The sequence below is a fragment of the Simochromis diagramma genome, unplaced genomic scaffold, assembly GCF_900408965.1.
Source record: "Simochromis diagramma unplaced genomic scaffold, fSimDia1.1 OVJJ01000522.1, whole genome shotgun sequence".
NCBI lineage: Eukaryota > Metazoa > Chordata > Actinopteri > Cichliformes > Cichlidae > Simochromis > Simochromis diagramma.
Window position 1 is genome coordinate 165,006 of NW_024387110.1, and position 21,030 is coordinate 186,035.

Below are 21,030 nucleotides of genomic sequence, written 5' to 3' on the forward strand. Positions count from 1 at the left end.
GGCCAACAGAGCACCTAATTGGCCATGACCGCTACCCCGGGTTGAGCCCCCCAAGGAAGATGCTCCCGGGGAACCCCCCGATGCCCTAAGCCTGTCCCTACCCCCACACCAATCACAACAGTGAAGGCGGGACCAAACTATGACCCCCCACCCCCACTAGGTGATGGAGCTGATCAAAGGAGCCCAGAGCAATTGATCTGATGTGGTGGCAGAGGCTGTATCAAGACTAATGTAATCTAATAGATAATTTCTATATTGGTTAGAATTAAGATTATATTAATTTTCCAGTTCATGAGGACTGTTTTCTTGGCTGTGTGTTTTCTTGGCTATGAAGAAAACACATAGCCAAGAAAGTTTTGGCTTCCTGTTAAATCCAGAATTAAATTCTAAATCCTGCTCCTCACATACAAGGGCTTAAATAATCAGGCACCATCTTATCTTAATGACCTTGTAGTACCATATCACCTTATTAGAGCACTTCGCTCTCGCTCTGCAGGCCTACTTGTTGTTCCTAGAGTATTTAAAAGTAGAATGGGAGGCAGATCCTTCAGTTTTCAGGCCCCTCATCTGTGGAACCAGCTTCCAGTTTGGATTCAGGAGACAGACACTATCTCTACTTTCAAGATTATGCTTAAAACTTTCCTTTTTGCTAAAGCATATCGTTAGGGCTGGACTAGGTGACCTTGAAATCCTCCATTAGTTATGCTTCAATAGACGTAGGCTGCCGGGGATTCCCATGATGCATTGAGTTTTTCCTTTCCAATCACCTTTCTCACTCACTATGTGTTAACAGACCTCTCTGCATCGAATCATATCTGTTATTAATCTCTGTCTCTCTTCCACAGCATGTCTTTATCCTGTTTTCCTTCTCTCACCCCAACCAGTTGCAGTAGATGGCCCCGCCCCTCCCTGAGCCTGGTTCTGCCGGAGGTTTCTTCCTGTTAAAAGGGAGTTTTTCCTTCCCACTGTTGCCAAAGTGCTTGCTCATAGGGGGTCATATGGTTGTTGGGTTTTTCTCTGTATCTATGAAGCGCCTTGAGGCGACTTTTGTTGTGATTTGGCGCTATATAAATAAAATTGAATTGAATTAACTCACTCCGTCTCCAGTTTCCGCCACCATGCTTTCTCGTTTGTCTTTTCCAGCACTGATAATTTGCCATCTGTCTTGTGTCAGTGACATAAATGGTAAATGGCCTGTACTCGTGTAGCACTTTACTTAGTCCCTAAGGACCCCAAAGCGCTTCACACTACATTCAGTCATTCACCCATTCACACACACATTCACACACTGGTGATGGCAAGCTACATTGTAGCTACAGCCACCCTGGGGCTCACTGACAGAGGCGAGGCTGCCGGACACCGGCAACCTTCCGATTACAAGATGAATTGCCAACCCTTGAGCTACGATCGCCCCCTAAAAGATGGATTTAATGCGACATGACCATTCACACAGCAGTCGCTTTCTAAAACATCAGATATGTATCGGATTCAGTACCACATATGAAAGTGACCTGGGTCTGATTTGAAAATATCAGATTTGTGCTGTTCACACTGTCATACCATGATCGGATATGGGTCGCATAGGGTCAATAAAGTCGGATTTGATGTGCTTTCGCCTGCAGTGTGAATGTAGCCTAAAATGCCTTTAAACATCAGGGTTATCCTGCTGATTTAAGTCCAACACTGAGTTTGTAAAAACATGTTTGTCAATCATTTTGTTTGGTTTCTGAGGAAAATGATTCAATAATTTGCTGCTAATACACATTTCATCATATTTCCTCACAACCCTCTTTTGTCTGACCATTTGAATCCCATTTGAATTTCCAATAAAGGATCCACAGAGTTTAGTGACAATAATGACAGTAGATGTTTGTGTGAAAGTGCTGGAAGCAATTTAGTGTCTGATGTTCTTTCAGTGTTGCACTTTGTAGACGCTCCCTGAGCACTGGTCTCACAGCCAGCTGCACATAGAGACCAGTGTTGTTAGTCCAGGTCAGAAGATGACTTGTTGGAATGAAAATGAGCTTGTAGTTTGTCTGCTTTAATAATGTGACTGGAAAACTGTGTTGCTGGACTTCAAATATGTCCATTTCTTTCACACATCACGTTTAAAAGTGAAGCCATGTGGTTCCTGGAAGGAAAAACACAACTTTATCAAGTCTTTGTCATGTTTTTATGATAAATGTACGACTTTAATGTGAAACATTCAGAGAATTTTTTCTTGTTGTGTTTGTTTGAAGCTGCTTCCTGTTGGCTTCAGATGTTTGGAGTTTCCATTTTTTAAAACTTCTGCATTCTGAACCTTCATCAACTTTGAACAGATTATGAAACACTGAATGATTTCAAGCTCACACTTTGTCTATTAAACTTACATCTCTGATTCTTTATACAGATTGAGTCGCTGTGGTTTGTCAGAGATCAGCTGTGATTATCTGGCAGCAGCACTGAAGTCCAACCCCTCGCATCTGAGAGAGCTGGACCTGAGCTACAACAAGAACCTGAAGGATCCAGGAGTGAAGCATCTGTGTGTTCTTCTGGAGAATCCACAATGTCAATTTGAAACCCTGAGGTCAGTCACCATGTTTTAGTTGTGCTGAGATTGATATGATGTGGGTCGGTAGGCCCACAGACACCTCTATACAGGAAGTCATGTTCTACTCTTTGTAGAACTTCTGATCCCTGACCCTCTGAGTCTGACTCAGAGTTCTGAGCTGATGTGGGTGAGGGGACTCGGGCAGCCTGACACACTTGATGTCCATTTCTTCCCTGCTTATCCTGATACAAATAAACATGAGTAGCCTTTGCAGGTCAAATGTTATCAGTCACACCTGTTAGTGAAGCTCTCTTCTAGATTGTAGTGCTTGCTAAACATAGGGTGGTTTTAGAAGCCTGGACCACTGACTCCAACGAAAGATATTACTTGGAAAGGCCAAAGTAACCTATTAGAGGTGTTTGCACTAACTTAGAATAATACTCACATTTAAATCTTTATTATTTCACAAAGGGTTAAAAAGTGAATGTACACAGAGAGGTTGGTGGTGAGATGGGCACTTCCAGCACTGTAGATGTGTTCCAGCTCAGTGTTGATTAAAATAATCGAGAGAGCAGGATTCTGTGATAAATGTCACATCTTCTTGAAGTTATAATCCACAGGGAAAACTGTCAGTCTGATATCTAGTCAACCAATCAGGTGTTTACATCATATTCACTGATCTTCAACCCCACTTTATTATCAGTCGCTCTCTCTCTTTCACCTCTGAATAATCTTCATTTCACATTTCAGTTAGTTCAGGTTTCATCAGCACAGGGGTGTCCAAACTTTTTCCACTGAGGGCCACATACATAAAAATATAGGAGGGGCTGGGCCACTGACTAGAAATGAATCCAAACACCTTTCTCTTTAAACTCTTTGTTAGTCACAGTATATTCAATACAATCCTCTTTTTCACTAAGTGACACACGTTCAGAGACCAGCGTGTCCTGTGTGGGCTCTCATTCACTCACACTCACTCTCATATGGCTGAAGTCTGTTTGTACAGAGGCTACCTAATCACACCTTGGCTTGTGTGATTAGGTAGAGGATCAACAGGGGGTTCATGACCCCCTTGGTGGACTCTCCCATAGGGCTTAAATCTGGGACCCTCCACCATTTGACCCCAGAAATAAAGAAGCTACTCGGAATGAGAGGTGAAACGTCTTCAAGAAACGTAAAGAAGTCCAGATGCCTTTTCTAAGCTGTTTAGATGACTGAGAACCTTCACAGACACCTCATCAGTGGGACTCTCAGAGCTACCAGCCCTTTCCTAAAATCACAAAGCTCTGCATTGAAATCAATTATATCAAAGCTGGAAACAAATGAGTCCAAGTCTTCTAAAGATTCAGCGTCACGTTGATCTTTTGTCCTTATTCTGCATCCCCACCATGGACTTCATTCCTTTCCAAGCCAGCCTTGAGTGTCATTTATTCAGCTCATCCTCTGCTTTACTTTGGACCTGATTTTAGCTGCTTTATTTCTCCTTGAACAAGTTTATGTGCCCCAATCTTATTCTTCTCTCCCTCTTAACAAAACAGCTTCTTCTAACTGAGAACATGTTTGAGTGATTTACTAATCCAGGGCTGCTTATTGGGGAAAACAGTTTGTTTTCAAACTAATCCCCATTTTTCCCAGGAAGAAAGGTAAGTAGAAATCAATGATCTAAGTGAGAACATGAGCCTTTAAAAAGGGTTCATCTGAGGTTGATGCCAGTGGTCAAAGCCTCAAACAAAGCTCTGTAAGTACATATGTGATCATACCTTTACTTTTTTTTTTGTCCCGTTTGGATCTTTAGCAAACGCACGCAAGATAGACAGCGCACAATGTGCTTTGAGGCAGCAGCCAAGAAAGGTGTAGTCCACGTCTGTGAACACCCGTGTGTACACCTGTGTGCATACCTGTGTGGATCAGCATGCTTGTATCCCAAAGGTTTCTCCATGTAACGATCTGCTAGGGAGTGTGGGGAGCCATAGCCCCGTCCCCCAGGGCATGAAGCAGGTATGGAGGAGATCCAGGCCCCAGACATCCAGAGGCCCCAGAGTACAAGGACCCGAGGAGGACCATCAAAGGGGGGGAACCGTGCCACCCTCCTGGGAAGAGCTGAGTAGAGCCCCAAACGAGAGGTCACCCAGCAGCCACGGAGCAGAGGCCAGAGGGGGTTGCAGTGGCGTGCCCGCGGGCTCTGCCGGCAGCCAGCTGTGCCAGAGAGGACCGAGCTTCAGGCTCAGAGGCCAGAGGCCTGAGGGCACCCCACCACCCGGAAGGGGCCCAGCCGGGCCACAGGCGCCAGGCCCCGCCAATCGGCCACCAGGAGTGAGCCGGTACATACATGAGCGCCCAGCCCCAGACGACAAGGACCACCAACACACCAACGTCTGAGGGCATCAGCCACCGGCAGGGAGTGTGGTGAGGGGAGATAGGCCTCCGTACTTTAGAGGGCCTGAGATTTACCCAGAGAGGTTGAGTCTAAGACCCAACCTGACATATAGACACAGATGAACAGGCGCACGCAGACACAAACGTGCATTCCCACCCCCATATACACAACCAAATACTCGGCACTCACCCAACGTGTAGACAGACACAAATAGACACTGCACAGACAGTCGCACTCCCCAAACATACTCTATATCCCAGGTCCAGGTACCCCCGCCCCCAGAGGGGCAAGCCACACCTAGACCCAGGAGATGTAACCCTTCTCTCTGGGGTGGAGGCAAGCGGACCACCTCCTTATCTGCAGTAGCAGGGAGGCCCCGCATCCCAGACCCCAATCTGACGGCCAGCACCTCCTCCCAGCCCCCCAGCCCTGACGGCTAACAGAACCGGGGTGAGTGAAGACCCCAAACCTCCCTACGCCCGCTCGTATGTAGTGTTTCTGTGTGCTGTTCTAAAGTGCATTTAAAAGACAGGAGAGCATGGTTCCTGCTTCCTCTCAGAGAGCAGCACGGCTCCTCCCGAAAACCCTCAGTCTCTATATGCATTTAAAATCATACCTTTACTTTTTAAATGCTTATTCTACTTAACACAGATCAGGTGGGAACAACTAAAGTAAAATATAAAAAAAACTAAACCAAAGAAATAATGACTGCTGACGTCTGAAAAGTCTAAGTAATCATCAGCACTCACTTTGTTCAATACTGAATACATTGCAGCAAGAAATTGTCCACATTCCTGAAATAATTCTGAGCTTAACTGTTACCAAAGTGCCATCTAGATGTAGCCTGTGGTTGTTATCTAAGTGATAATCATCAATTCTACTAAAACAAATATAAAATAAAGAAATTTGACATATTTTGTTGATACCAAAAGCACACTAAACAGTTCATTGTTCTATTACTGCTGTTCTCTCTTCATTTCTTCTCCTCTGATTCTCTCCACATGTTGCTCTGCATCATTGCTCAGTTTCCTGACAAAAACTAAGATTAAATATTGCAAAATATAATAATATCTTCTTACACTTCAACATGAGTGTTTGGGTTGCTTGTTTGTTTTTGTAATGGTTTATCTGTTATTTTTCAGACTGAGTCTCTGTGATCTGTCAGAGAGAAGCTGTGAAGCTCTGTCCTCGGGTATCAGCTCTCAGTCCTCTAATCTGAGAGAGCTGGACCTGAGTAACAATAACCTGAAGGATTCAGGTGTGAAGCTTCTGTCTGAAGGACTGAAGAGTCCACACTGTACACTGGAAACTCTCAGGTGAGATTAAGCATTGTTTTTTTCTTCAACTGACAGAATTAGCAAATTGATAATAAGGCAGCCCTCTAATAAGAGGGGATGTGGAGGTCTTCTGAAGTGCAACATACTCTTATGTTGAAAAGTTCTAAAACAGGAAGCAGTTCCTGGGAACTGCTTCCTGTTTTGTTATTGTATGAGTAGAAATGTGATGGTGAAAATAGTGATGAGTTTGCAGAGGTGAATCCACAGCACACAACACAACAATGCTGTTGCGTGCTGAAAGCAGACTTCTCACAGATTCTGAGACTGCAGGTTTCAACACTGTCCAACCAAAATTCACTGAACCAGCAGTAAATGAACGTCCAAAACGACGCTTCATGTTTAAAAAACAGATGATCAGGGGGATTTGTGTTTACATCTTTTTTGTGTAATCTGTTCACCTGCTGTTTTAGCTGTTTGGTGGTTGTTGAGATGGTTTTGTGACTTTTTAGCTGAGATTCTGATATTTCTGTAGATATCACACGTCTAATTACTTTGTATAGCATGAATGGCCATAAAGGGGTTTTTAACAGTAAGAAAAGTTGTAAAACTTAAGAAAATATAGTTAAAAGTTCAAAACCTTCTACGTCTGGTTGCTTGTGGTAAGGAGCAGATCAAACGAGTAAAGACTTACGTTATAATTATAAATGGCTTCAACAGCACATTCAGGCCTGTGAGACTCATTCAGACACTGAGCCGTGGCTCTGTGCTACATGCACATATTTCTGCATCTCTGCCATTCAGACACACTTTATATATAGTTTATTTTATGTAGTATTCAATACTGAACTATACTTTTGGTCTTTATAAAGGCAGCCATTTTTATTCAGTGTTTTCATAAAAGCCTTATTTTTATCCATTTAGGAAGAACACACGTGAGGTTTAAGGCCTGGACAAGTTTGAAACCCTTTGTTTGCATCTAAGTACAGCGCCCTGTTTCTCTGTGTACCTGGTCTCTACCACTACCCTTGCTGTCTATGGAACATTTCCGTCTTCTTTCAAATAATGGTTTGATCCCAGTCTGTCTCTTAAAGTGTTTGGCCACATGGTTTGCTCATCAGAATAACATCTTTGCCATGCTCACATTGATTATCAGCAAGCCTGAAAGTTCATCAATATTTGACATATGAAATCATCTCAAGGGCTGGATTTGGCCCACGGGCCATATGTTTGACACCCCTGGTTTAGACAGTTTAGCATTGAGTGTTCTAGTGAGTTAGCTCCAAGCTAACTATCAAACCAGCTAACTGCTGCTACAAGCTGCAACTGTGTCTTTCTAACAAGAGCATCTGTCATGGTTCTGGGTCCGTTGGACCCAGTATTTTGAGTTATTGTGTTTGTGTTTTGATTTAAGTTGGCATCAGGGGTTGTGTTCCTGTTCTCTTGTTGTGTTTATGGTGATGATGATGTTCATTATTAGAGGTCCATGTTTCTGTTTATCTGGGTTTAAGATGTGGGTTTAGTTTCATATGTCATTTCCTGTCTGTCTCTCTATGTCGAGCCTGCGTGTGATGTTTTATTGTGAAGGTCTGCGTCTCATGTGAGTGTGTTCAGTTTTACCTCTGTCTCGTCTTACTGATTATTCCCAGCTGTGTCCAACACCTGTGTATAATTCCCGTGTTTCTCTGTGTGTATTTAAGTCGTGTCCTCCGTCATTGTAGTTGCTGGTCCGTCTGTGTAACCACTGTGTCTCAATCGTGTGTTCACCCTGCTGTCTACCATCGTCTGCCTCTGCTCGCCCTGCTTCATGTTCTGGTTTCTGCGCTATAGTTTAGTTGTTTCCCAGTATAGTTTAGTTCGAGCTCCATTTGCTGTTTGTCCTTATTTTGTGCTCAATAAACCACCCTCACTTCTCCACTACTGCCTGCGTTTGGATCCTCCTTCGTTTCCTCCACACGGCTCCTCTCACTCGCTGTGACAGCATCAGACTCTCAGACTGGTTTCCTTTGTGGATGATGATGTGTTCTCACACTGATCCTTCATGGAGATGCTGCCATCCACCCACTGCTCCTGGATTCTTCATCATAATCTCCATCAGCCCTCACAATACTCCACCTTCATCAGCATCATGTTCAGGAGCCTGGATGGACAGTAATTCTTTCCATGGGTTATGGTGGGACATTGAGAGCTGAAGTCAAACAGCAGTGAGAATGAAAGACTGATTCATTTCTATTTAGTCTTGTGATGTGCAGCTTTGTTCAGAGCATTAAGGCCCAGCAAAGATCACTGAGGTCATAGAGTCACTGATGAAACCTGTGTGCTTATAGAAACTGAGACCAGATGAACCAGAATAGAAGGACATTAAAATGAAGTGTCAGCTACACAAAGGCAAAGCTATTCAGTTGTTGGTGTGAGTTATTTAAATGGAGGATGGAGTCAGACTTTAAGCTGCTGGACTCAGTCACTATATCCTGTTGTCCTCATAGAACCTGGACACACAGACTCACCTGTGACACAGTGACACACAGTGTGGGCTACACACACATTAGAAAGTGGATCAGTCACACTTGTGCAATCATTTGTTGTGCTGGGAAACCATGAACACTTTGAATCACATTAATGGCTTTGTTACAGCAACATTCAATCATGAGTTCAAAAGTAGTGTATTGTGTACTTATTTTAATAGTACTGCAGTATGAGAAGTGCAACATTCAGTGTACAGAAACAGATCAGGTGCTTTCTAACAGCAGTGTTCCCTTTAACACAGCAGCAGTTCAAATATTTCTGTCAGTCTGAGCTGAAACATGAATCTAATCAAATATCAAATCAAAGTTCTTTGTCTCTGCCAGGACGTTAACATTTGATCTAGTTTTTTACAAAGTTCCCCTCAGCGTCCAGAGCCACCAACATACCTTTGATCAACAGCAAGTGAACATTTATAAATGTGTGTTTCCAGAACAGGAAGCAGCAGAACTATTGTTCTGTTATCAGGCAGCAGCACAAACGCTCATCAGCTCATTTACTGTGCAGGACTTTGAGTGTGTGAAGTGTGTGTTTGTGCTGGATTTCCTTTGGAGAATCTCAGTCAGAAACCAGACAAAGAAAAACTCTTTCAACAGTCCAGGTTGAGTTGACAACATGAACTGCATTTATCTTCCTCTGACTTGACATGTTCTTCCTCCTCTGCACCGAGCCAGCTGCTGAGACTCACAAGCTCATTGACATTTTCTGATGATAAAGAAACTCTCTTCTTCTGCACAATATGAGCAGCAACAGAGAAGAAGCTTTCACAGGTACAGATGTTGCAGCTGTGGCCAAGTACATGTGCTGCATGTTTGGAGCAGCACTCTAAAGGACAGGCCTCTGTACTGATGGTGGGCTCTGCTCTGTATCCACCACACTGTTCTCAGCTGAGTCTTCCTCCTGTTCACACTCTGATGAAGCACCAATAGGGCCAACTTCTTCTCTGGTGGCTCGGATGTTGTTGCTTCCACAGGTTTCCCTCCAACAACCCTCTGTTCCTGCAGTGAGTTCAGTAAGATCTGGGTAAACACTTGAGCTCCTTGAATCTGGCTCCAGCAGCAGTTTTCACATATACAATGTTGGCATTTTGCTTGCGTGTCTCCAGGTCTGTTCTGAATGTAGACTTGAATTTGACCACGTAGGCGGGGTCATCATCTGAGCTCTCCATCACCTGAGAGAGACGACAAAACACAGAATCACAGAGCATGAAACCAACGTTTCTCCTCCCAGAAGTTCAGTCACAGCCCTGCAACAGAAACAAGAATCAAAGATTCAAATGACGCAGAGCTTTCATTTACTTATATCCACAAACATGTCCTCTACATATTCATGCTGTATTTACACACACATACAGAGGCTGTTTGTCTCTCACACACCGACAGGACACTGAGAAATACATCATGTTAAATATACCTGCAGGCTTCCAGCTGTGCACTTTGTCCCTGTTAGCTGTGATTGCCATGGCGACCTTGGTGTTGTGCGCGATGCAGGGACGTGTTCAAAGGCAGACGTCTGGCAGCAGCATCATATTTGATGCACTATCTGTACTGAGTGTGCTGACTTTATTTCAAATGTCCCACTGCTGTGCAACATGAATCACATGTTCTGCACGTTTCTGTAACTCCAAGGGAACCATGGTTACCCAGCCACACCCAGTAGTCTCCAGAGAGACCAACAGCTGGTTCATGTTGTAACACCGTGGCTTTCGTAGTCTCTCCTTTTTCTACAGCTCATGTGTTCTTCTTGTGATGGTGCGTCTTGAGGCTCATACATGCCGTCATTTGTTGATCCTAAGAACGTTCCTCAGACCGACTTCTTCAATCAACAGCTTGTAATGCATTTAAGTGATACTTCAGACATGAAGTACTCCGATGGTCAACATCTCTCCTGTGACCCATGGCTTTTATATTCAGAGCCAGTGAGCACTTTCACAATAATCATGATTTTAAAAACTGTGATTAAAATAATTGCTGACGTTAATCAGTTAATGAGTTAACGAGATAATAACAGGTTAAGTTGCCCTAATAATTAGACTTTGATGACAAACTGATGTGATCTCCATGTTTCCTTTGTTGAATGTACTGAGTAACATGTAGAGTTTAAATATGTGTCAGTTCCAGTTTTAGAGCTCTAAAGTGCAGCTATCATGTTAGGAATATGTTAGGAATAGACAGGAACACTGACCACACTGAGGTCAAATCTTTATTTTACCACTCGCTGCATTCTTGATGTTCATGAATTCAGCAGGTTCATGATTGTCTGCAGCATTAATCTCATATTTCCATTAAAAGTGTTGAATTTGACTGTTTGATGTTCTTTTTTTTTTTTTTTTTTTTTTTTTTTTTCTTTGTGTCCCGTTTGGATCTTTAGGCATCAGAATTGTTGTCTTGAGGCCAAGAAAGATGCCAAGCGGATTTATTTTACCAAGTGGATCATCATGGCCTTGCCATATTGGTCCATTTGATTGACCTTTATTATAATTATGAATTTATTTCATTTTCAGTTGCAAACGGGACAGACATGACTGTGGGATAGGACAGGGGGAACGAATGAAAGAAAGAGAGGGAGAGAAAGAAAACCAAAGGGGAGAAGAGACGGTGAGAAGGGGGGGAAGAGAGAAAAAAAACAAACAAATAAAAAAACAAAAACACCTGGGTCACCTGTATGGAGAAAAAAAACAGAGGAGACAGCAAACAACAAAGAGCAACATAATAAGAAAAAAAAAGCACCATCACAATAAACTAGCTAGCAGTAGATATCAGTAGATACTAAATAATAAACGATATTGTGCAGCACGCAAGATAGACAGCGCACAATGTGCTTTGAGGCAGCAGCCAAGAAAGCTGTAGTCCGCGTCTGTGAATACCCGTGTGTACACCTGTGTGCATACCTGTGTGGATCAGCATGCTTGCATTCCAAAGGTTTCTCCATGTAATGATCTGCTAGGGAGTGTGGGGAGCCACAGCCCTGTCCTCTATGGTATCAAGCAGGTATGGAGGAGATCAAAACTCCAGACATCCAGAGGCCCCCAGAACACAAGAGACCAAGGAAGACCCACAGAGGGGCAGCCGCGCCACTGTCCCAGTAAGAGCTGAGGAGAGTCCTGTTTGATGTTCTTTTTGATCTCTGGCACCAGTTCATCTGTAGGCTGAGCTCAGTCCATCCATTTAGTGAAATGATGTTTAAAGGTCTCCTTGTTCTGTGAGCGTGCACAGATCCTGAAGCAGAAAGCCTGGGTTAACAGAGAAATGATCATCACTGTGATGATGCTCATCGTCTCTGACTGGGATTTGAGGTTTTGTCAGAGCAGGAAAGAAAGCCTGGCTATGTGAGAGGTGCTATGGCTCTACAGAGGGTTGTGCGGTCAGCTGAGCGCACCATCCGCTCCGAGCTCCCTGACCTGCACTCAATCTACAGCAGGCGGTGCTGGACCAAGGCCAGGAAGATCGTGAAGGACCTCAGCCATCCCAACAACAGACTGTTCTCTCTGTTGAGGTCAGGAAAGCGATTCCGCTCCCTGAAGACCAACACAGAGAGACTGAGGAGGAGCTTCTTCCTGCAGGCGATACGGTCTCTCAATCACACCACCACACAGTACTGACCCACACATACAGTTCTTACACACACTGGACATTCTGGACATTGTTTTCACTTCATTACTTAAATCACGCTGCTGTTATTGTGTATATGCTGCTGTTATTGTGTATATATTTATTTATATTTCTTCATACATTCTTATATAGTTCTATATTGTGTATTTTGTTGTACAGTTATTTTATTTTCAACTTTAATGTATATATTTTATCTTATTCTCCCAGTTAAATTTACCCTTCATTCTAATTTGTGTTGTACAGTTATTTCATTTTTAACCTTAATTTATATTTTATTCCTTCCTAGTTAAATTTACCCTTTTTAATTTTTCATATTTATTTCCTATCTTATTCATAGCCTTTCCTTTTTTTTTGTTTTCTTTAGGTCACGAGCAGTTGTCCAAGCATTTCACTACATATCGTACTGTGTATGACTGTGTATGTGACAAATAAAATTTGAATTTGAATTTGAATTTGAATTTGAATATGTTGGACTGGGTGTGGCAGCAGCTCCCAGTTTGAGTTCAGGAGACAGACACCCTCTCTACTTTGAAGATCAGCTTCAAACTTTCCTTTTTGATAAAGCTTATAGTTCGAGCTGGATCAGGTGACCTTGAACCATCCCTTAGTTATGCTGCTATAGGCTCAGGCTGTTGGCGGACTTCCCATGATGCTCTGCTTTCTTCTCCCCTCTTTTCACTCTGATGCTTTTATATGTCACTACTGCGTGTCCTTAACTTTTGTCTCTCTGTTTTGTTCTTGTCTCTCTGAGCTCATCTCTTCTCTTTCCCCTCACCCTGCAACCAGTCATGGTAGATGCTCCTCCTGGAGCCTGTTTTCACTGGGAGGATCTTTGTGTCAAAGGGAGTTCTTCTTCCCACCATCACCAAGTGCTGCTCACAGTCTATTGTCTGATGTTTGGGGCTTTCTCTCTAATATTGGAGGCTGTTACCTTACTCTGTTAAACAGCTTCAGATGACTGTTGTTGTCTGTTGGGTATTGTCACTTATAAATAAAGTTACATTGAATGGATGTAAATGGATAGATGTTATTGTGACAAAGAGAAAACGGTTCTTGACAGATAGATTGTTGTTTTGTGTGTCTGCAGTCTGTCAGGCTGTCTGATCACAGAGGGAGGTTGTACTTCTCTGGCCTCAGCTCTGAGCTCCAACCCCTCCCATCTGAGAGAGCTGGACCTGAGCTACAATCATCCAGGTGACTCAGGAATGTAGCTGCTTTCGGCTGGACTGAAGGATCCAGGCTGGAGACTGGACACTCTCAGGTATGGAGAGACTGTCTGATAGAGGAGGAAGAGCTGGAAACATTTCCTGTGTCCTTCACTCACTTCCTGTTTGTTTCCTGCAGATGACAAATGAACAATCACACATGCAGGAATATTTTCAGGGACAGACACTAGTCTAGCTGGATAGTACATGGATATTTATGTAGGGGTCTCCAAGGAGTCTGTTTGCAGGAACATTTAGGTCACAGGTGTACCTGATATAGATACCAGTGTACCTAATAAAGTGTCAGCTAACATTTGGAAATGGAAGCTTAACTCATTCACTGCCATTGACGTCTATAGCCGTCAATGGCAGTGAATGAGTCAATGGGTTTAACTCATTCACTGCCAATGGCTGGCAATGAATGAGTTAAATAATGACAAACTGTACATTCACAGCTGAATTCACAATAAATTTGTTCTCAAGTGCACATTTTTCTGTTATTGTTCTCAAACAACAGAATGAGAATGAAATATTGATTCTAACAGGGCCCATAAACAGCATTAGCTTAGCAGCATTAGCTTATCAGAGTTTCCATCATGGTCACACAAATCCTTAGCAGAGAAAAGTGGCCTACTTAGCAATAGCTGCTCAAGTTGTATAAAGAAAGGGAAAACAGTATTAGCATTAGCTGCTAATGGCAGCTTACTTAGCATAAACTCTTCACATCTTTATAATGCAAGGGAAAGGAGACACCCATGGAAGCCTGTTACGGCCCTAGCAGGGCCTCCTCCTGAAGGTGCCTGTGTGGGCGTGTCCCACCACCTCTTCTGCCTGAGGTGCCACATTTCCCTGTTACACAGCTGACTCACATCAGTAATTAACAGTATTTAAGCCCAGGGAAAGGTGAGCTCTGGGCCAGAGTGCCATTAGTGTGGTTACAGCTTGTGAGCTGAGTGGTTTTTGTGTTTACAGCTAGTGAGCTGCTCTTTCTTTTTGGCTTACGTTTTACTTTATTGACCAACGCCTGAGTTTTGTTTGTTTTTCTTAAAATGGTGATAGCGGCTTGTCCGTCTCTTTTAGTTGCGCTACTTTAATAAAACTCTTTAATTTAACCCTTTTACCTCCTTGACTCCTTTTTCTGACCCGGTCACTATTGTTACTTCCCCCTCCCCGCCTAGACCCCTCAGGGGAACGTTACAAGTGGGGGCTCGTCCGGGATCGTTGAAAAGGGAGTTTTGAGTTGGAATTGGTTTTTGATTATCTTGCTGTTTTTTTACCTTTGGAGATTCAACTTCCCAGTTTAGTTAGGTGAGTGTCCAGCTGAGCTTTGTTTTAAGTTCTTCCTTCGGGCACTCTTTTGTTGTTTTGCCTTTTTTATTTTAGGAGTAATCCTAGGCGGGGATTCGTTCATGTTGGGGGTAGGCAATTCAGGGCTCCAGTCGCTGAAGTTTCGCCTTTCAAGTTGCCTCGAGCCCGGCACGCTCCAGAAGATAGGTAGAGTTGGTTGTGCTTAGGAACTGGGTAAGTTGTGTTTGTTTATTGTGTATACTGTAAGAGGTAAGTTGGTCATTTAAACCAAGTTGTGTAGTTTCGGAGTGAGTTGGCAGAGAGGTGTGGTTGTGTCTTAATTAGGGTGTGTTTTCTAACCCTTCTCCTGCCCCCAAAATGGCTGATGCAGCCATCAGTGCACAGGTGTCTAGAAGCTCGTTTGTGGGCAATAACATCCACCTGGTTCCCGTTTTCTGTGAATCCAGTGTTGAGAGCTTCTTTAGTGTGTTTGAAAGCATAGCAACTGCATTACAGTGGCCTGAAGACGTGTGGGGGGTGATGTTGCTGTGTAAATTCACAGGTAAGGCTCAGGAAGCTTGCTCTGGTCTGTCTAGGCAGGACGGCCTAGTTTATGAAGAGATTAAAAGTGCCGTCCTCCAAGCCTATGAACTTGTGCCTGAGGCCTATAGGCAGAACTTTCGAGGTTTGGAGTTGGCACAGGGTCAGTCCTACCTTGACTTTGCTCGGGAGAAGGCAAAGCTTTTTGGTAGGTGGTGCTCTGCAAGCCAGGTTCACAATTTTGGGTCGTTACGTGAGCTCATGCTTGTGGAGGATTTTAAAAACTCTGTTCCTAAGTGTATTGCTCTTTATTTAAGTGAACAGAGGGTTTCCACTTTACAGCAGGCTGCCATACTGGCAGATGAGTTTACCCTAACTCATAAAACAAATGCTGTGGAATGTGACATCCCTTCTCACTGTAACACATCTTGGAGAGCTAGGAGGGAGCCAGCTAACAAGGCTGAAAAAGTTGTGGTTTCGAGACCCAAAACAAAGCTTTGTTTCTTCTGCCACAAACCTGGACACCTCATTGCTTACTGTTTGAAATTGAAACTCAAACGGAAAGCAGACTCAAAGCAAAAAGGGCCTGCTTTGAGAAAAGTTAGTCGTGGTTCTCAAACCGACAAAGTTGCCAGGCCTAGTAAAAGGCTACATTTGGAGCATAATTGCTCAGTAGTGTCATGTAGTCGGGGTAAGAGGTCAACTAACCCTGAGCTGCCGTTGGTTGACAATTTCCCAGGTCCTCAAAATGACCTGCAGGGGGACAGACTGTGTATAAAACCACCAGTAAGACCCGCAACCCTGGCTAACAAACATGCCTGTACCGGTGACTTGAGGAATCGTCTGCAAAGTGTTTCAGTAAGGCCCACTAGCTGCCTGCTGGGTTCTCCACATGTGATGGTCCAAAGCCCTGGCTATCACATGGGACACTGTTTCGAGGGTCTGGGGCCACTCTCGGTCAATGTTGTGAACCCACTGAGATGGGGTTGGCAGCTTCCGCAGGAAATGCCTAACCGTTGCTATGGGGTTTGGTAGGTGGAAAGCATGCAATTTGATGATGCGACGGTTACGGACTTGATTTGTGGTTTTGTTTATCATAATCATTTGATAAACCATGGGTTTGTATTTATGGGAGGGGGTGTTACGGCCCTAGCAGAGCCTCCTCCTGAAGGTGCCTGTGTGGGCGTGTCCCACCACCTCTTCTGCCTGAGGTGCCACCTTTCCCTGTTACACAGCTGACTCACATCAGTAATTAACAGTATTTAAGCCCAGGGAAAGGTGAGCTCTGGGCCAGAGTGCCATTAGTGTGGTTACAGCTTGTGAGCTGAGTGGTTTTTGTGTTTGCAGCTAGTGAGTGCTCTTTCTTTTTGGCTTACGTTTTACTGTATTGACCAACGCCTGAGTTTTGTTTGTTTTTCTTAAAATGGTGATAGCGGCTTGTCCGTCTCTTTTAGTTGCGCTACTTTAATAAAACTCTTTAATTTAACCCTTTTGCCTCCTTGACTCCTTTTTCTGACCCGGTCACTTTTGTTACTTCCCCCTCCCCGCCTAGACCCCTCAGGGGAACGTAACAAAGCCTATTTAGCATTAACGTCTCACATCATTATAACACAAGAGAAAAGGGTATTAGCATAAGCTACTAATGCTTATTCACCTCAAATTAGATTTATCTGCTAATGGTAGCCTACTTAGCATTAACTCCTCACTAATATAATGCTAATTCACATCAAATTAGCATTAGCTGCTCATATTGTTATAAGGAAAGAGAAAACGGTATTAGCATTAGCTACTAATAATTATTCACCCCTAATTAGAATTAGCCGCTAATGGCAGTATACTTAGCATTAACTCCTCACATTGTTATAATGTAAGGGAAAAGAATTAGCATTATCTAATAATGTTGACCTTGGCCCACTGGAAAAGTTCAGAACTAAAGATTTAGGAGTGTTTCTCGATAGCTCTTTCTCATTTGAGAAACAAATGAATTCTGTTATTAAAACCAGCTGTAAGGTTTATATTGTTGATTGTCATTTATGCTTAGAAATATTTACTCATATATGCTTAGAGTTGTATAATCGATTGCATGATGATAGAGGTTTGATCCTTAGTAGTCTGTAAAGACTCTGTGTGCCTTCCAGAGTGCTCTGGCATGCACACAGCACTTGGGGCCATGAGAGAGGTCGTACCCTCTCTTACTGATTTATGGTGTAGGACAGGGGTCTCAAACTCAATTTAGCTGGGGGCCGCTGCAGGCAGAGTCTGGGTGAGGCTGGGCCGCATTAGGTTTTCCACAAGAAAGGCATGGTTAAAAAATTCCAATCTTCTCAAATCTCTTTATTTTTATTTTTTAACACAAAATATGAAAAATAAATAAACAGATTAAGAATTAATAAGAAAATAAATCAATCTGTAATACATAAATAAAACAATAATAAGATATTTTTAGTCAGTGAACTTGTGTGTTTTTCTCAGTCTTCTATATCTGCTGTGTTTAGATTGAAATGTCTGTATTAACAGTTCTATAACCTTCTTCTGAACATGAATGGAACACTGTAGAAAATGAACTGTTCTTCTGAACATGGCTTCTCTTGCCTACTCCTTGCTGCTAGAGACCTGGCAGCGTTTCCTCTCGCATAGCCGAGCCAGATTTGGCCTGAGGGAGGAAGCAGTTGCGACCCTCAGTATGTCTTGAAGATGATCATCCGTAAGTCTGGACCTGTACTTGGACTTATTGAAGTTCAAAGTGGAGAAGAGCTTTTGGCACAAGTATGTGCTACCAAAAAGGCACATGGTCCACTTGAACATTCGGGAAAGCCGAGGGAAACTAGGGCTCAATTCTCTCAAAAATTGTCCAAGCTTGTCTGCTTTTCCACTCACCTCCCTGAACTTTGCTTTGAGTTCAGAGTTGCACTGCAGCTCAATGAGCTCCATTTGAAGCACAGAAGGGGCATCTTGCACATCAAAGGAGAATGGGTCCGCAAAAATGTGAAAGGTGGCTCTGTGTGTCTTGAAGTCAGCAAATCTGTGATCAAATTCCTCCTGTAGCCTCAAAATGACATCAACATACTCGTCAGCACTGAATGGTGTGCCTGCATCCACGAGTGGCCTTGCATGCTGGGAAATGGCAAAGGTTTGTCTGAGAGAGCTGAGCTTTCCAGAGCGCCAGTTTTGTGGAGAATGCTCTCACGTTGTCATAGGCAGCACTGACAAGTTGCCCCTGGCCTTGTAACGTCTTGTTCAGTACATTAAGCTCATGTGTCATATCAACAAGAAAAGCTGAGTCCATGAGCCATTTGGGATCAGTTAGCACAGGAACACTAACTCCATCCTTCTCCATGAAGGCTTCACTTCTGCTCTCAACTCAAAAAGTCTCTTTAATACATTTCCCCTGCTGAGCCAACGTACCTCAGTGAAGTCGAGCACATCCCCATATTCTGACTCCATTTCCTCTAAAAAAGCACAGAACCTTCAGTGCTTTAAGCCCCTGGATCTGATTTGGTTGATGCATTTCACAACAATAGACATCACATTGTCAAACTTCAGGCATTTGCTGCAAAGGACCTGCTGATGGATGATGCAGTGCAGAGCAATGGCCTCCTCCACGCCTTCCTCTTCCAGTTTGTTTTGTGCCACCAGTCCATTTTTCCTCCCTGTCATTGATGGCGCTCCATCTGTTGTTATTCCAACAAACCTCTTCCATGGCAAACCAACATTCTCAATGGCATCACACAGCTTGTAAATATCTGCTGAGCGGTGGTCTGGCCATGCATTGGAATTACTGTGAGCAGCTCCTCCATCACTTCAAAACTGTCATCAACACCACGGACATACATTGGGAGCTGGGCAGCAACTTAAAAAAACAACTTTTTTTGAAGTGTTGTGAACGCAGCGCGCTGGGGCGAATGTCGGCGTTTGCCCAATAGAAAGGAGGAAGCCAGCCAGGCACAGAAAGAAAGAAACACTCCAGGGCAACGCTGCTGGAACTTTGACTCATTGAGAAATGTTTCCCTGCTTGCATCAAGCCCGGCTGGTGTCCCCTGAGATCCATATCCCACCCTGATTGGTGGGTTAATTCAGCTCCGCCCACAACACTGTAAAGTGTCATATATTATCAAACTAACATTACATTTTCATATTAAGGTGGGGCCAAAAACTATCGTCCTGCGGGCCGCAATTGGCCCGCGGGCCGCGGGTTTGAGACCCCTGGTGTAGGAGGACACCTACTCTGTGTCTGGTTAAGTATAAGAGCCCTTTGTTAGGGGGACCGCTGGACTCTTAGCACCAGCTTTGGGGTCACAGGGTCACATCTGGAACACACACACACACACACACACACACACACACACACACACAGACACACACACACACACACACACTATGCACAGACTGGTACTCTTTGTTCATACCTGTGTAAGACGTCATATGTTAATGAACTTGTGCATATTCATGTAAGCTCAATAAAGAGCAGTGTTACGAGGGAGCAGACGAGAGCGACTGAGGTCAAGTGAAGGAACGGCGCTGTCACAGTTCTCTCCCTCATCAATTGTCTGCTTCCAGCGGTGGGTCTGTGCTAGACGACCCATCACCAGCTTCTTCCACTGGTTACCAGTACGTGGTAGAATCCACTTCCAGATCTGGTTGTCTTTAAATCTGTGAATGGATTGGCTCCATCTTATCTCTCTTTAACAAAATAATCCAAGTGGAGCCCTCAGGTCTGCAGATAAGCAGCTTCTGACCAGAACTAGACGTAAAAACAGAGGTGAGCTTTATCGATGGCTGCAGCCAAACTCTGGAACAGTCGCCCTTCACATCAGGTCGTCACCAACACTGGACATTTTTAAAAGCCGGTTGGAAACACATTTGTACTCTGTAGCTTTCAATCCTGACCAGTCTTTATAGTCATTACTGTGGATGTTTCCTATTTTCTCTCTACTCTGTGCAGCACTTTGGCTCAAGCTGTTTTTAAATGTGCTGATAAATAAATGTAGATTTCTTTGAATAAAACAGTGGAGCCGAGCTTTGAGCTCAGTGTGTAACAGTGTGTGTGTGAGAGCCATGTAATGTCCATGTGTGCATGCTGACTGTGCTGCTCTGACCCCCCTCCTCCTTTCAGGGTGGAGCCTGCTGGAGTCCGATGGTTGAGACCAGGTCTGAGGAAGTGTAAGTGTGTTTTTAATGGGATTCATGAAAACAAAGCAGCACACATTCAACCATCTTCATCATGTCAGGAGTCATCATCAAAGTGTCAATCAATGAACAGATGATGGATCAATAACTGCAGCTGGATTGTGTTTGTTCTCTCCATCAGATTCCTGTCAACTCACAATCGACACAAACACAGTGAACACAAAGCTCCAACTGTCTGACAACAACAGGAAGGTGACACATGTGGAGGAGGTTCAGTCATATCCTGATCATCCAGACAGATTTGATGTTTCGTCCTCAGCTGCTGTGTAGAAATGGTCTGACTGGTCGCTGTTACTGGGAGGTCGAGTGGAGAGGAGACGTTTATATATCAGTGAGTTACAGAAGCATCAGAAGGAAAGGAGGCAGTGATGACTGTTTGTTTGGAAACAATGATCAGTCCTGGAGTCTGAGCTGCTATAATGATGGTCCTCGTTATGTCAGTCACAATAACAGAGAAACACCCATCTCCTCCTCCTCCTCCTCCTCCTCCTCC

At 43.8% G+C, this 21,030-nt stretch overlaps 1 protein-coding gene across 1 annotated transcript in view; it reads left to right on the forward strand.

Moving 5' to 3' along the window:
* Positions 1-20,510, forward strand: part of LOC120743222 (ribonuclease inhibitor-like) — a 30,005-nt gene extending 9,495 nt beyond the window's left edge. Inside the window, exons 2-5 of the mRNA XM_040046798.1 lie at positions 2,393-2,569; positions 6,053-6,226; positions 13,406-13,579; positions 20,464-20,510. Coding sequence (XP_039902732.1) covers positions 2,393-2,569; positions 6,053-6,226; positions 13,406-13,529 — 475 coding nt within the window. The 3' untranslated portion in view covers positions 13,530-13,579; positions 20,464-20,510. The remainder of the gene's footprint in view (positions 1-2,392; positions 2,570-6,052; positions 6,227-13,405; positions 13,580-20,463) is intronic.
* Positions 20,511-21,030: the final 520 nt, after the last annotated feature.